Source organism: Macaca nemestrina, chromosome 4 (genome assembly GCF_043159975.1).
Source record: "Macaca nemestrina isolate mMacNem1 chromosome 4, mMacNem.hap1, whole genome shotgun sequence".
Classification (NCBI taxonomy): Eukaryota; Metazoa; Chordata; class Mammalia; order Primates; family Cercopithecidae; genus Macaca; species Macaca nemestrina.
In genome coordinates this window covers 1,755,554-1,771,178 of record NC_092128.1, presented here as the reverse complement: position 1 = coordinate 1,771,178, position 15,625 = coordinate 1,755,554, and the positions used below count along the sequence as shown (strand labels likewise).

Here is a 15,625-nt window from a genome sequence, read left to right as displayed (position 1 = left end):
GGGCCTGAGGGCTGGGCAGGGACGATGCTCTGGGAGATGCCTCCAGGACAACAGGGAGACCCCTGCAGCCCTCCGCACGGGCCCCTCGAATCCCAGGACAGGGAGTGGCAGAGCACGCTGGCGGGGGCTGGACGAGCAGAGGAATGAGGGAAGGATGGAGTGGGTAGGTGTGAGAGGAGGGGAGACAGAGTGGGGGACCACAGACTGTGTGGGGAGGGCGGCTGCACCACAGGAAACGGAGCAACCAGGCCGTGAGCAAGATGTGCACAGAGGAGGAAGGAGAGGATCCAGCGACTGAGACGGAGGAGCGACTGCCGGGCAGCAGGGAGCAGAATCAGGCAGGGGAGTGCGCACGCTGGGCCAGGTTGAACTGTGGAGCTGTGTCTGCAACCGGAACCTCAGAGGGCAGGACTTTGATCCCCTCCTGAATTTCCAAACAGGAGTCTGAACAGAAACACGTGGACTCAGGGACCAGTGCTTGCGGTATGCCCTGAGGGCGACACAACTGCCCCCACAGGGCTGTGGCCCCCCAGCCCCGTCTCTCTCCTGTGTTCTCTCCCACATCCTCAGTGGCTGCCTGCTGCCAGCTCCCTCGCTGTGGCCTCATCCAGCACCTGCTGGCGTGGTCTGACCCCTAAATGTGTGCCAGCAAGGCCTGCGTTGGAGGGAGGGGAGGGCCTGGATGGGCCTGATGAGACTGGATGGGCCTGGATGGGCCTGGATGGCCCTGATGGGCCTGGATGGGCTTGGATGGGCCTGATGGGCCTGGATGGGCTTGGATGGGCCTGATGGGCTGGTGCCAGCACCCGGGACCAAGGAGGGAGCTTGCAGAAGGGACGGCCCTCGGCCAGGTGGGACCTGAACGACATCTTTTGGCATCCAATGGGCCTGAGGTGTCTGCGTGTCCATGAGGAGAAGCAGAGGACTGCCCAGGTGAGGATATCAGACCCTGGAGTGGGTGAGGAGCCCCTGCAGCCAGGCTGTGTGAACCCTGGCTCAGCAGGGCCGGCCTGACCCCTTGCAGGTGGGAGACCCATGAGCTGGTACTCAGTGAGGACGGCCGCATGCACAGGGACAAAGACCCCCAAGGAGACCATCGAAGGATGGTGGGCAGTGCTGCCCACACGGACACCCACCGTGTGTCTCCCAAGACCAGTGGGTCTCACACTGTCCACACACTCCCACCTGTCGATCAACACCAGGGCCCACTTGTGCCTCCCCTGTGCCCCGCCTGTGCCCCGCCTGGGTGGGGTCAGCCACACCCCTGGGTCAGCCGCGCCCCTGGACCGCTGCTCCAACCAGTGTCCATCGTCTGCCCCTTACACGGGACAGGGCACCGCAGTCCGGCCCAGGAACCTGGGGACACCTCACGCCCCACATCCCTCACTGTTTCTCTTGCACCAGAAAAGCTCAGGGGAATGAAAGGCACGGAAAACAAACAACGCGCGGTGGACGAGGCCCTGCTGCTGCCCGACGGAAGGCAGTTCCTCCCTGGAAGAGAAAGGGGCAGACAGGCTCCCTCTCCCCCTTCCCTTCTCCCACCTCACCCAATTCTGGGCACTGTCTCAGCCTGAAACTTGCCTGAGCGAGACAAGAGACACTGCGGCCAAACGTGCCTGTGAGGTCCCTTTCCCGCTGACACTTCGTGTTTTCACGTTTCAGCCAAACGTAAAAGCGAGATGTCTCCCGCCCAGCTTTCCCGTTTCTGCCCAACCCTCGCGTCCCTCTAAGTCTCGTCTGCAGAAGGCCGAACCCCATGTACGTGCACATCCTTCCCTTGGTGCCCAAATGTGCGGCTCTGTCCGGCTCAACCCTCTGCTGGGCCCCGTGGCTGAGCCGGCCTGTTCTTCAGTTCCAGCTCCATCTCCTGGCCCTCTCGGTCCTGCACTGCCCAGCTGGTCCCCCGGCCGTCTGGTTCTGCACTGCCCAGCTGGTCCCCCGGCTGTCTGGTTCTGCACTGCCCAGCTGGTCCCCCGGCTGTCTGGTTCTGCACTGCCCAGCTGGTCCCCCGGCTGTCTGGTTCTGCACTGCCTGGCCATGCCATCCCCTCAGCCCTCTGGTCCTGCACTGTCTGGGCGGTCCCCTAGCACCTGCCTGAGTTCTCCCACTTCCCTGTAGACTCCAGGCTGTGCCGAGAGAGAGCTGAGCTCAGCGGTCCAGGCCCTTCACCACTGGCCCTCAGTTTCCTCTTCCTCCAGTAGTTTCCTGTGACAGCCCCAAACGAACTCCCCAGCTAAGCTGCCCCTCTGTCCCTGGAGCCCTGGAACACACCACGCTGTGCCTCTGAGCGCCATCCCTGGGGTCGTGTGCCTTCCACTATCCTCCCTCTGGGGCCTTGAGCCTTTGCAGACTGAGCAGGGTTCTGCATCTGACCCTGGCTGGCCGGAGGCCTTGAGGCGAGTCACCCAACCTCCCAGAACTGCTTCCTCAGCTCGCAACAAAGTGGTCAGAACGGACGGCCCCTAGGGCCCCTCCATTTGGGGGAACGCGTTCTACGGGTCTTCCTGAGCCCCGGCCCGTGAGTGAAGCTGCCGTCTCTGCATCTGGGAGTGTCCTCGTCTGCTCCCCACCACCCTGCAGCCACAGACCCCTTACCTGTCTCTCGGCAGAGCAGGAAGATGCGGCGGGAGGATGGGGCTTCCCTGTTTTACTCTCAGAACCCGCGCCAGGCAGGCAGCAGGTGCCAAACCAGCGTCAGCATGGACCCAGCATGCAGTGGACGCTGCCCTGCCACCAGCTGGAGCCACACTTTCACGGTTCACCCTGGCATCTGCCAGAGAAGGAATGGACCAGTGGGACTCCAGAGAGGACAGACGGTGGGGGATGTGCCGTGGGGAGGGGAAGGCTGCGCCCCCCCACGCCACAGAAAGGAATCTGCAAAGCCCGGAGTCCTGGGGCCGAAGGATCTGGCGTGACCCACCAAGGGGGACCGGCAGTGGCCAGCCTGCCCAGGGCTCTGGGGACAGCTCCGGGCCGAGGCAGCCACCCAAGGTCTTTCTGTCTAAAGCATCTTACTGACGGCTGTGTGAGACCCGATCAGGAGGGGAAAATGGAGCGGGGAGACCAGCACAGGAGGGGTGACGGGGCTGGGCCCGGGGAGATGAGAAGAGGGTGAGGGTGCAGTCAGGAGCCACCGTAGTGCCACTTTGGAGCCGTGTGGCCCACCAGGACCCGCTGTGGTGGCGGGAGTGGCTTCCAGCTTCACCGCCTGGCGTCGCCATGGTGGCTATGTCACGCAGCTGGTACAACTGAAGAGCTGACTTGTAAACTTTATCCAATTTTAGCGACTCTAAGGAACCACATGTGGCTGCTGTACAAAACAAGGCGGCTCTGGAGGGCGGCTGGCCTTCAAAGTCCGGGGAGCCATAAAACACGATTCCGCAAAGACGTTCTGCTGTCACCACGCACAGCAGATCAGGACCCAGGTGCTCCCACGTCACCACACACAGATCAGGACCCAGGTGCTCCTGCATCACCACGCACAACAGATCAGGACCCAGGTGCTCCTGCATCACCACGCACAACAGATCAGGACCCAGGTGCTCCCATGTCACCACGCACAGCAGGTCAGGACCCAGGTGCTCCCACGTCACCACACACAGATCAGGACCCAGGTGCTCCGCTTCACCACACACAGCAGATCAGGACCCAGGTGCTCCCATGTCACCACACACAGCAGATCAAGACCCAGGTGCTCCCGCGTCACCACGCACAGCAGATCAGGATCCAGGTGCTCCCACGTCACCACGCACAGCAGATCAGGACCCAGGTGCTCCCACATCACCACCACACACAGATCAGGACCCAGGTGCTCCCACGTCACCACACACAGATCAGGACCCAGGTGCTCCGCTTCACCACGCACAGCAGATCAGGACCCAGGTGCTCCCATGTCACCACGCACAACAGATCAGGACCCAGGTGCTCCCATGTCACCACACACAGCAGATCAGGACCCAGGTGCTCCCGCGTCACCACGCACAGCAGGTCAGGACCCAGGTGCTCCCGCGTCACCACGCACAACAGATCAGGACCCAGGTGCTCCGCTTCACCACACACAGCAGATCAGGACCCAGGTGCTCTTGCACACGCTTGAGGCGACGGGCTCTCTGCTCCATAGCCCCTCTCACTTCCCACAGGCAGTCTTCCATCTACTACTGGAACCTGCCCTTAAAAGTTAAGAAAATATAGGAGGAGATCTACGAAAAGATAGGAGAAGATATTTGTGACTTTGGATTTGACCAAAATATCTTGGGTATGATACTAAAAGCACAGGAAAAAAAAAAGAGAAAAAAAATATTTTTTGAGGTATGTTTCTCTCTTGTTTCCCAGGCTGGAGTGCAATGGCATGATCTCAGCTCCCTGCAACCTCCACCTGCCGGGTTCAAGTGATTCTCCTGCCTCAGCCTCCCTAGTAGCTGGGATTACAGGCACCCACCACCACACCTGGCTAATTTTTGTATTTTTAGTAGAGACTGGGTTTTGCCATGTTGGCCAGGCTGGTCTCGAACTCCTGACCTCAGGTGATCCACCTGCCTCGGCCTCCCAAAGTGCTGGGATTACAGGTGTGAGCCACAAGAAAAAGATTTTTAAAAAGATAAACTGGACTTCATCAAAATTGAACACTTGTGTAACAAAGACACTATCAAAAGAGTAAAAAACCCTGATGTAATGGGAGAAAATGCTTGCAAATTACGTATATGATAAGGGAGTAGTATTCAGAATATATAAAGAACTCTTAGAATTCAACAAGAAAAAAACTGAACAGCCCACTTCAGAAATGGGCAAGGGACTTGAAATGTCTGTTTTGCTCAAGTTGATACACGAATGGCCAATAAGCCATTAAAGGATGTTCAGCATCACTAGTTGTTAGGGAAATGCACATTAAAACCACAGTGAGATCCACTCACATCCACTGGGATGGCTGTAATCAAACAGCCAAGAGGTAAAGAGAATTACGGTCGATGCGGCCGTTCCGCCCCAGGGACAGCTCCAGGGATGCGAGTGGACATCTGCGGATCCACATTCACAGCAGGAATTCTCACAACAGTCCAAAGCTGGAAACAATGGCAATGTCCATTAATACCCAAATGAATCCTCAAAGTGTGGTCCATCCGTGCCATGGAATATTAGTCAGTCATAAAAAGGAAGTTAGTGCTGACACACACCACAACACAGGCCAACCTTGAAGGCATTATGCAAAGTGACATACACCAGTCACAGAAGCACAGACGTCGCATCACTCCACTTAGATGAGGTGCGCAGTATAGTCAGATTCATGGAAACAAAGAACGGAAATGATCCCTCCCCACAGGCGAGGAGATGTGTATCCACACACACAACAGTACCCAGGTCCAGTCGCTGAGTCTGAGAGCTGGGGCTGGATCTACACCTGTGTGGACACCCCACCATCCACTCACATTCACGCCGTGAGGTTACTTAGGAACGTACTCCTAACTAGCTGAAGTTTAAAGCTCACTCCAGCACGGGCTCGCAAGCCGTGGGGATTCATGCTGGAACACAAAATTCCCAGTCTGCGGCTCCTGCCAGACAAAAGAAATGAGTCCCCCCAGACACACTCTGCATCTTGTCAACAATCACAGCCGCGGGGGGCCATATGGTATCTGCTTGGCACAGCCTCCATGGCACCTGGGGCCCCAGAGGCACCCCCTTCCGGCCCAGGCGCAGACCCTGGTGGGAATGCTGTGGCAGCTCGGCCACACTTCTCGGCCACTGCATTTCTGTGCTGGCCCCTGGGGAGTGAAGCCTGACTCCGCGTAGCATAGGCTCAGCCGACCTGATCTCTGGGGAGCTCCCCCAGTGCTGGTTGCTCCTTGTCCCTTTAAAAAATTTTGGGGGATGTAATCCCAGCACTTTGGGAGGCCGAGACGCGCAGATCACAAGGTCAGGAGATCGACACCATCCTGGCTAACACGGTGAAACCCCGTCTCTACTAAAAAATACAAAAAAACTAGCCGGGCGAGGTGGCGGGCGCCTGCAGTCCCAGCTACTCGGGAGGCTGAGGCAGGAGAATGGCGTAAACCCGGGAGGCGGGGCTTGCAGTGAGCCGAGATCCGACCACTGCACTCCAGCCTGGGTGACAGAGCGAGACTCCGTCTCAAAAAAAAATTGTGGGGGAGTAGAAAAATACCCTCAGTAAGTGAGGTCACTGACAAAAATGTAAATGTAAAAAGCACAACCTTAGACAATATCTTCCTTGAAAAAAACATTTTTTGCTACATGTGAGCAAAGCCCTTCAATGAGAGAGGAATAGGCTACCTAAAAACAGATTCCGGTGCACTTATCTAGTATCGATGAGTTAGAAACGTATCTGCTGCAACAGAAATGCCATGTGCAAGTGCTTCACAGATTGGTGCCTACTTTCCCTCCACACAACCCTTTGCAGAACATGAGCCTGTTGACTTTCATTCCAAACTGCATCATTGTCTACTTGCTGCTAAACTAGACAGTGGAGAGAGAACTTCAACTATTCCAAGTTTGCTTTTAAAGGCCTTTAAGCTAGGCCCAAAGGCCTTAATCGCTGACAGGCCGTGTGGACAAGTGCTGCTCTGCTGTCTGCGGCCACAGCTGGTGGAGCTGAAAGCACACAGGCCCTGCACGCAGGACTGGAGGACCCTAACGTCAGTGCTGGCACTGCCCAGGAAGCTTGGGAAGGGCGTTCTCCAGTCTTCTGCAACGCATTCCTTTACAGAAAGGAAAATGGGAAGAAAGGTTTCACGTCCAGGGCTCTGGGCCTTTGATCATTTGAGAAACGCTGGGTCTGCAACAGGGGCCTCCGGCTTCTCAGGCCAGACAAAGACGCCCGGCCACACGGGCAGGGCCTAGCCTGCACCAGAACAAAACCCCGGTGCCTCTCACTGTGGAGGCCTGGGAAAGGCCCACCTCAGCCGGCAGAGGGGCCGCCTGCCCTTTGATCTCTCCTGAGACCATGGCCTGGGCCCCGGGTCAGGGAATTTCACACCGCACACACCCCAGGGAAAGAGGAGCAGGTCAAGAACAGGAGGGGGTCACCAATCTCAGCAAAGGCCCCAAGCCGGCCCTCTCTGGCCAGTTCCACATGGCTGCATGTGTATTGTCCAAAGCTGAGCCCATCTCAAAGTGGAACTGACATTACATGCCACAATGGAGCCAGTGAACAGTGGCTCAGGTGCCTGGACAATATGCCAGCCCTGCCCCCCGCATCGGGGTCTCGAGGCCGGGACACACTTCTCCATGTTTCCTTCTCTGTGGAGTGAACCTGAGCCACTCAGAACCCAGGCTCCATCCCATCCTTGTGGAGATGCGCACTGGGGCCACCTGCATCCAGCCGCCTGCCTGTGCTTCTGGTACCTGGATGGGCAGGTTCCATTGGAAACACAGGTGCCCCCAGCAGCTCATCACGTCACATGTTCACAAACACAGGCTTGGTCAGAAACACATCAAATGATCTGTAACGTTCTGAAGATATTTTGGTTTAAGAGAAGGAAAATCTTTATGTGTGAGAGAAAGAAGGGAGGGCCCGTGATAAGGGGAGAAATACAAATTCCACGGATAGCTCTGAGCTCCAATAGCTGTAAATTTGGAAAGAAAAAGAAATATTTGATAAGATACAGCAGCATTAATGGACAAGGAAAAATGGACGTTTAAATGACAAAAAGGATTGTGTCATGTCCAAAACAAACAAACAAAAAAGGATTAAAAGTATTACCAGAGTGTTTGCATTTTGTTTTTGTTTGCCCATTCCCACCACTAAATGAATCTTGGGTGTTTAAAATGATATTTGGTGGCACAAAAACTGATTTCATTTCTCCCCAGCAGCCAGTAAAGGATGCTGGTGGTGTCGGGTGGGTGTGGGCTGTGGGGCTGGGCTGCAGCCCTCCCCTCCACTGCAGGACGCTGGAGAACTCGCCCAGGCTCTCCAGTCCTTCTGCATAAAGTCATGGCTGTTGTTTTATCTTCACGCATTTATGTCTTTTTTTCTGTTAACCAGAAGAAACTGAAGTAAGGAAAACGCTTATTTTAAAGTTGCTGGCATTCATGGAAGTGCATAGAAACTGGTTTCTATGATCGATGCCTGCTCCTGTCACTGGGCCAGTGACGAAGAACGGGATGTTCTGGAAGGTGGAGGTCTCCATATGAACACATATATGTGCGTGTGTGTTGAGACGAAGGGAATTGTTGATTCACGCTGGGAAAGAGACTGTGGGATGCTGCCATCTCAGCGCCTCCCACCTTCCATGGGACGCTAATGGGTATCGCAAGGCTGAGGCAGACTCTTCTCAAGTAAGTGTCAGAGGCGCTGAGTCAGGGGAAGCTGGACACATCTCTCTGCCCCGGACTCCTCAGGGCCTCTCCCTGTGCACCTGCCCTGTGATGCTCAAGGAGCAGACTCAGTGCGTGCCTCCTCCCAAGCTCACCCGTCTGGGGAGCCCTCTCTCTGGCCCGGATTCAAAGAGATGACCTTAGAGGTTGGGTGTTCTGGAGACCACCTTTTGAGAAATGCCAGAGCTCAATCCCCATGCTTTTGTAGCAGAAAACTGGATCCCAGAGAGGTTAAAAGCTCTGTCCAAAGTGATAAACCTCATTGCTGGCAGAGCCGGACCGTGTGCAGATCCGCTCTCCCACGCTGCTGCTGGACCCGGCCTCGCACCCCGTGCCTAACGTCTGAGACATCCCACGCCGTCTGCGCATGCTCCCGCTCTGCCAAACCTGTCCCCCCCCCCACGGGCCTCAGTCTGAGACACCCCACGCCGTCTGCGCATGCTCCCGCTCTGCCAAACCTGTCCCCCCCCCACGGGCCTCAGTCTGAGACACCCCACGCCGTCTGCGCATGCTCCCGCTCTGCCAAACCTGTCCCCCCCCCACGGGCCTCAGTCTGAGACTCCCCATGCCGTCTGCGCATGCTCCCGCTCTGCCAAACCTGTCCCCCCCCCACGGGCCTCAGTCTGAGACACCCCACGCCGTCTGCGCATGTTCCCGCTCTGCCAAACCTGTCCCCCCGCCACGGGCCTCAGTCTGAGACTCCCCATGCCCTCTCCGAGAGCAAAGCCTCCCATAGCACACACAGAGATTCCCTAGATAAGAAGGACATTCACAAAAAGGGCTGAAAGGCTCATTTGAGATGGGGTGATTGACATTTGATGGCAATTACTAACGGATATTTTTAGTGTGACTCTACTGCAAATACCGTTTTAACAACAGTGAAGTTACATCGAATACTGGAGCGACGTTCTGCACCGCAAGGACACTGAAGGGCCCGAGGGTGGTTTCTCCGCGGCTGTGAGGTTAACGCTGCAGCGTGTGCGGCAAACACCTGTCAAGGACCCACCGTGTGCTCGGCACACAGAGGCAGGTAACGAAGGACCAGTCTCAGAAGCAAATGTGCTCGCTGCAAACCACCTTCCTATGGCCCAGCAGAGGGACAACAATCAGCGATTTTTTTCCGGGGCCTCCGGTGAACACTGCACCCTACGTTGCCATAGCAACGCCATCCCAGCTCTGAGCCACAACAAAACCGCAGTGTCCGCGTCTCACCTTTGGCCATCTTGTTGAGAACCATGTCGATCAGGACGTAGGTGCCGCTCCGGCCTGCACCGTCACTGCCAACAGAAGGAGAGAAATGACAGTTGCCGTCCACACGGAAGCCTGACCCACCGCACAGCTAGTGACAGTCCATTTCCTTCACGCTTAAGTGGGGCCGGCGAGAGGAAAGAAGGATGGCGGATGAGAGCGGGGGAGGAAGGACGCGGGCTGGGAGAATCCAAGTGAGGGCGAAGGGAGGCCGCTGGGGGCTTCCAGCCTCTGAGCAGCTTGTGGCACGAGCTGCTGTGCTCAGGTCTGTTTCCCTCTTGCTTGTTCCCACCTCTTTGGCCAAAGACGTGGAACATTTTGCCAGAACAAAATGAACTAAGTGTTGGACTGTGTCAGAGTTGATGGCATTTGTATAGAAGATACCTGCAAGGTGCTTTCTCTAGGGTTGCCGGGCAACCTCCCGAGGAGAGGGGAGGGTGCTGGGCGTCTGGACTCCACTGGCTCACGCAGGCAGGGACACTTTGGGCACATCCCCCTAGGCTGCCTGCCGCCCTTTCTAAACGCAGGTCCTCCCTCTCAGAAGGAGAAATTGACATAACAGTCGTTACTCAATCATATTCTTTAAAAAGCACTCTCATTTCATCTCTTTCTCATCCCACCAGCTATAATTGGAATATTTACCATCTGGGCTAGAGTTGTAAAAATGTTTTGAATAATACCTCAACAGTAGCAAAGGAAAAAAAAATCCCTTTTTTTTCTGGAAGAAGAGTAGCCTCAGCACCATCCTTTCCTCAGGAGGAATGTGTGAAGCCATTTCCTCCCCCCGTGCAGACACTCACCGGGTTGCACGAGTTTGAGAGGCCTACTTAAAAGTACATAGGGCTTGGGCTCACACCCACAACTGGCTTTTAAATGGAGGACCTTTTACGTTTACAATCCTAGCAAAGTCAATTGTGACTTTCTGGAAAAAGAATAAATGTTTCCCTCTCAAGACTTCAAGAAAGACATGACTACCCAGCAGATAACACGCTTTCCGTTCTGCTTTCTATGCTCTCTATAATCCCAAGAAACGATGGAACCCTAGAGGTGAGTTTTTGATCATAAAGAATCAGTACATTTTGGCTTTAACCTGTTTCCTCAAACAAATGGTTGAAAAATGCTGTAGTTGGGACGGTAAATGTTTCAAAAACGTCTCGTTCACATCCTCACACCCTCACTGCATCACCAAGGAGGAGAAGCGGTCGGCCTGGGCCGCATGTAACCCTCACTGCTCATTTCAAAGGGCCGCGGCGAGCATTGTGGTTGCTGAGTGCGTTTCTCACTTGTCTTCTATGCACAGCATATATTCACATGAATATTTTAAGATCTACTACAAAAATCTTCCAACTAAGTGTAGCTTGTCTTGATACATTTGTGGGTAAAAGATGTTCTACTCTACTCTTTGAGGACAACAGACCATAATCTATTTTCATCCTCCTCTCTCATAGACAGGAATGCGCACACAAAACACACATGCCTCTTGATTGGATTTGACAGATTTGGTGTTTGTTCTTTGGAGACAGATTTCCTTTTTATTCCAGGCAGGAGGAACATTCTATAAGACACTTCTAGAAAAATGGAATATGAGTTCTTCACCAAAAGTAGTTGGGTATCAAGTCCAGCAGAGACAGTACTATTAGGTTGAGTTTTCTTTGCATAAAATCTATTCTTAATGGTGTGGTTTTAACATACTTAAGGATATGAGTCACTGAATTTTTACCAAGAGGCCTGAACCCACATGATAAACTGGAGGTGGCTGTACCTCCTGTAATGACAGATTTCGTCCCTGTTCGTAACCGGTCCCCAGCATTTCTCACCATCTGCAGAGGGTTCTGAGCCTCTGCTGAACATCCTGGTGGCTGAGACAATGCAACAGGCTGGAAACATTGTCTCGATGTTTCTGTGTCATGGCACCATAGGGTTTAAGAACAGGTAAGGTGGCAGGATACGCTCATGGGTGAGTAGAAGGCAAGACACTGCACCGTGAGCTGCTAGAAAATGTGCTATGTGAGGCCAGGCGCGGTGGCTCATGCCTGTAATCCCAGCACTTTGGGAGGCCGAGGTGGGCAGATCATTCGAGGTCAGGAGTTCAAGAGCAGCCTGATCAAATGGTGAAACCTCCTCTCTACTAAAAATACAAAAAGATTAGCCAGGCGTGGTGGCGGGTGCCTGTAATCCCAGCTACTCGGGAGGCTGAGGCAGGAGAATCGCTTGATCCCAGGAGGTGGAGGTTGCAGTGAGCCCAAGATCATGCCATTGCACTGCAGCCTGGGCGATAGAGTTTAAAAAAAAAAAAAAAAAAAAAAGGAAGCCATGTGCATTTTAGCAAAAAAAAAGCAAGCCATTATATAGACATAATACAAGCAACGCCCAATTGTATTTACCCAAATGGCATAGAAAAGTAAGTTTATATGTTTGGTTTCCTTTAGAAGTGCCAGTTAGTTATAGTTATTAAGCAATTAGAAAGTTAAGCTTCTCGCATAGATTATTTTTTGAGGTAGCCAAAACTTCTTAATTCATTAAAAGTTGTACTTGCCTGCAATGAACAATTATTGGACAAGAACGGCCCCTGTAGCACTTGTTTACTTTTCTGAAATAAAAAGAGAGATAAAAATTTTAGTTGTGTACTAAGACTTTGCATTAATCCAAAACAACTATTAAAATAAAGCCCAAGGTCTGTGTGTTTGAAATCATTTTGCAATCGCTTGTTTTGACAGAGAAAATGAAAATTATACACATAATATCAAACATTTATTCTTCTTCTCAACATGACGTTATTAATCGGAGCTTTAAAACCAATGTTACCCCTTTACACCGCTTTCTCCTTTCAAGGAGGGGTGCAAGGCTTTGAACCACTGGACTCCTGGCCCATCCTGCCCACCCCACCCCTGCAGGCTCTCCTCTTTCTGTTTCTGCTTATGTTGTCTTGACCTTTCGTTACACTACATCTTGATTCTTCACTAAAATTTTTGAATTTTGCAATTTATGCTCAACATTTCTTACAGTCCAGACATCATATTGGAAACTGTTATTTCTGTACTATCTAAAAACAGCATCTTCAAGGGCATCTGTGACCTGTCAGCTTTTGGTAGGGATATCTAAATTACGGAGAAACCTCCATGAAGTCCAAGACAAGTCCTTTCCATGTTTACAACTTCGAGTAGACAAACAACTTCATTGTGTGCAGAGTTTAGATCAGAAGTTGTGAAAATTAGAAATGAGCATACATTTAAGATTTCATAACCAACCCCTAAATCAAAACAGAGGGCTGATTTAAGATTCACTCTGTAAACTCCAGGTCTTTTTTTACATTAAGTGAAACAACTAAACCTGTTTATGTAGTCCATTAAAGTTGTCAGTGAACTATTTCTGAATAAGTAAAATTAAAGACAGAATCTCAGGTTATTGGAATAAAGCATGTGTGAAAGGGATGTGTTCTAAAATGTGCTGTGTGAACTCCTACAAGAAACAAATGTAAAAAAATGGAAGTATGGACCGTAAATGGGAAAATGTCACGTTTCTTTGCAAAGGCTTGCCTATTCAGCACCAAATAGTCAGTGGAAAGTAAACATTCCATCAACTGGTTGCTTTTCTACAAACCTTTGAAGCCAGAAGGGGCAGGGTGGCCGTGGAGGGAGAGGGGAGGTGAGTGTCCAGTGAGCAATGAGTGGAGGGATGCTTGAATACGGCGGAACCCAAACCACAGAGCTTTCTCCTTCTCTCTTCCTATTCCCCTAGGAGTTATCAGAACAAGGCCCTTCTGACGGGAGTGTGAACGCCCAGTCTGGAGGGCACAACAGGAGTTAAAGGAGCAGCTGCGGGGCCTGGACTCAGGATGCCCACCTGCAGATGGGCCGCGGCCACAGCCTAGCCAGGAGGCACTTGATCTGTGCTGCCCTCTGGTCTGTGAAACACGAGGCTGATGCCTGAAAATGGGGCGGGCTCAGACACAGCACAACCAGCAACGGCCTCCAGGGCCGCATCGCCGTTTCTGTTAGAGGTGTTTGTTGCTTCTGGGGCACACGGTGGTGTGAAGGCTTTGGGGAGAGGCGGGGAACACAACAGTGAACTCCTTAAAGGTAACAGCACTTGTATGCCAGAAGGCCTTGAACATTCTTTTTTTTTTTTTTTTTTTTTTTTTTTTTTTTTTTTTTTTTTTTTTGAGACGGAGTCTCACTCTGTAGCCCAGGCTGGAGTGCAGTGGCCGGATCTCAGCTCACTGCAAGCTCCGCCTCCCGGGTTCACGCCATTCTCCGGCCTCAGCCTCCCGAGTAGCTGGGACTACAGGCGCCCGCCACCTCGCCCGGCTAGTTTTTTGTATTTCTTAGTAGAGACGGGGTTTCACCAGGTTAGCCAGGATGGTCTCGATCTCCTGACCTCGTGATCCACCCGTCTCGGCCTCCCAAAGTGCTGGGATTACAGGCTTGAGCCACCGTGCCCGGCCAGGCCTTGAACATTCTTGGTCCCTGAAGAATAAACAGGTTGGAAGACAGACCCACCATGTCTACTTCTAAAATGTCCCATTCCTGACTCAGGCTGTGAAGCATCGAGGGCTCCTGATGACAGAATGGATACCAGGCCCCAGGGGTGCACCCCAGCATGGGGGTGGGAAGCCCTCCAGCTCGGTAAAGACCATGTGTGTGCGCATGAGACTGCACGCATGTGCGTGACATGAGCATGCATGTGCACACGTGTGCACATGTAGAATCAAGCAGGCTCAACTGTCAGACCAAATGGTGAGTGGCTTTGCTTTGAAAGGCCTTTTGCCTTTGGCAGAGGAGTTTACTGGCCGTGGCTCAGCCTCTGAATCTTGCAAATGGGAACGACCTCAGTTCTGTTCCTCCAGCTTCCTGCTGTGTTTAATGCCTTGTGGTCCACTCTACGTAGAGACTAAACTCAGCTTCCGGAAGTCCACACCTGTCAGTCACCAGGGGTTGCTCATTTTTTCCTCATGAGACCAAGTACACAAAAAAAGGAACAGTAAAACAAACCAACCCCCAACCCCCAAACCAGGTGCGCTTGAAGAAAGTGTGCTGGTTTGAGGAAAGGCCAGTGTAAGAAGTCAGTAGACAGCGGTGGCTTATGGCCAGCTCCTGCTTTGGCAAAATGCAGTAATAACCCCCCTGGCTGGGAAATGCTCCTAGTGAGTGAATTTGTGGCTATGATGGCCTCGACTTGCTTCCCCACTCCTGAAACTCCTGTGTCTATCTCACGGTGTACATAAGATACCATTTTCTCTGATATGTTGTGCCTGGTGGCCTTGGGAAGGTTTCGCTGTAATTTTCATATCCGTACCAGCCCCCACCTTGTGCTCAACCTTTTTACAAAAACCCGCAGGCAGTCAAGGACATGTGCAGTGTAGATACAGGGTGTGGCACAGCTGAGGACTTTATTTACAAAGATCTGCAGTTGTATTGTTACACGCAAAGCATCACAAATAGAGAGGCAAAACCACGACATATTGAACACAAGAGTTCATCCAGTTGACCCAAGCTGTAGACCATAGATTATTCAGGAAGGTGACACAGCTGCCTCATTTGACTCCATCAGAACAAAGCATCAGTGAGCAAAAGGTCTCCCACAGTAAGAAAAGTTGATATTATAGAAACTTCCGCAACAGGAATTCACTGAGAAAGAACGATTAGTGATACAAACCAACCCCCGGGTCACCGGGCGAGAGTGCACCGTCATGCAAAGCACCAGCAAGCAAGGTCAGAGGTCGTTAGAGTCTCAGAAAGGGGCTTCCCACATCGCCCCCTGCAGGACAGTCACAGTTTCCAATGATCACTTTTGTGACTATGCAACTGGGCTCATATTACTAGCTGCAACATCACAAAAATGACACTGGCCACCGCTAATTAGCTGGCAAGGTAAGGGTTTGTCCATTTTACCGTGAGCAGCGTTAGTGAGCGCCATTGCACACAGCAAGAAGGGAGAGAGTAATACGAGAGAGAGAGAGAGAGAGAGAGAGAAAGAGAGACAGAGAAGTTTTTAAAAGCAAAGCCCTCACATGTGATGCTAATTATCTCTTAGCAGTTTCTCTTTAAAGTGTAAA

At 52.5% G+C, this 15,625-nt stretch overlaps 1 protein-coding gene across 1 annotated transcript in view; it reads right to left on the bottom strand.

Annotated features, from left to right (window-relative positions):
- The window catches only part of PTPRN2 (protein tyrosine phosphatase receptor type N2), a gene marked incomplete at its 5' end in the record, with an annotated part of 1,004,492 nt that overhangs the window by 20,869 nt on the left and 967,998 nt on the right, over nucleotides 1–15,625 (bottom strand). The window contains 2 exon segments of the mRNA NM_001305920.1: nucleotides 9,535–9,599; nucleotides 12,107–12,160. Coding sequence (NP_001292849.1) covers nucleotides 9,535–9,599; nucleotides 12,107–12,160 — 119 coding nt within the window.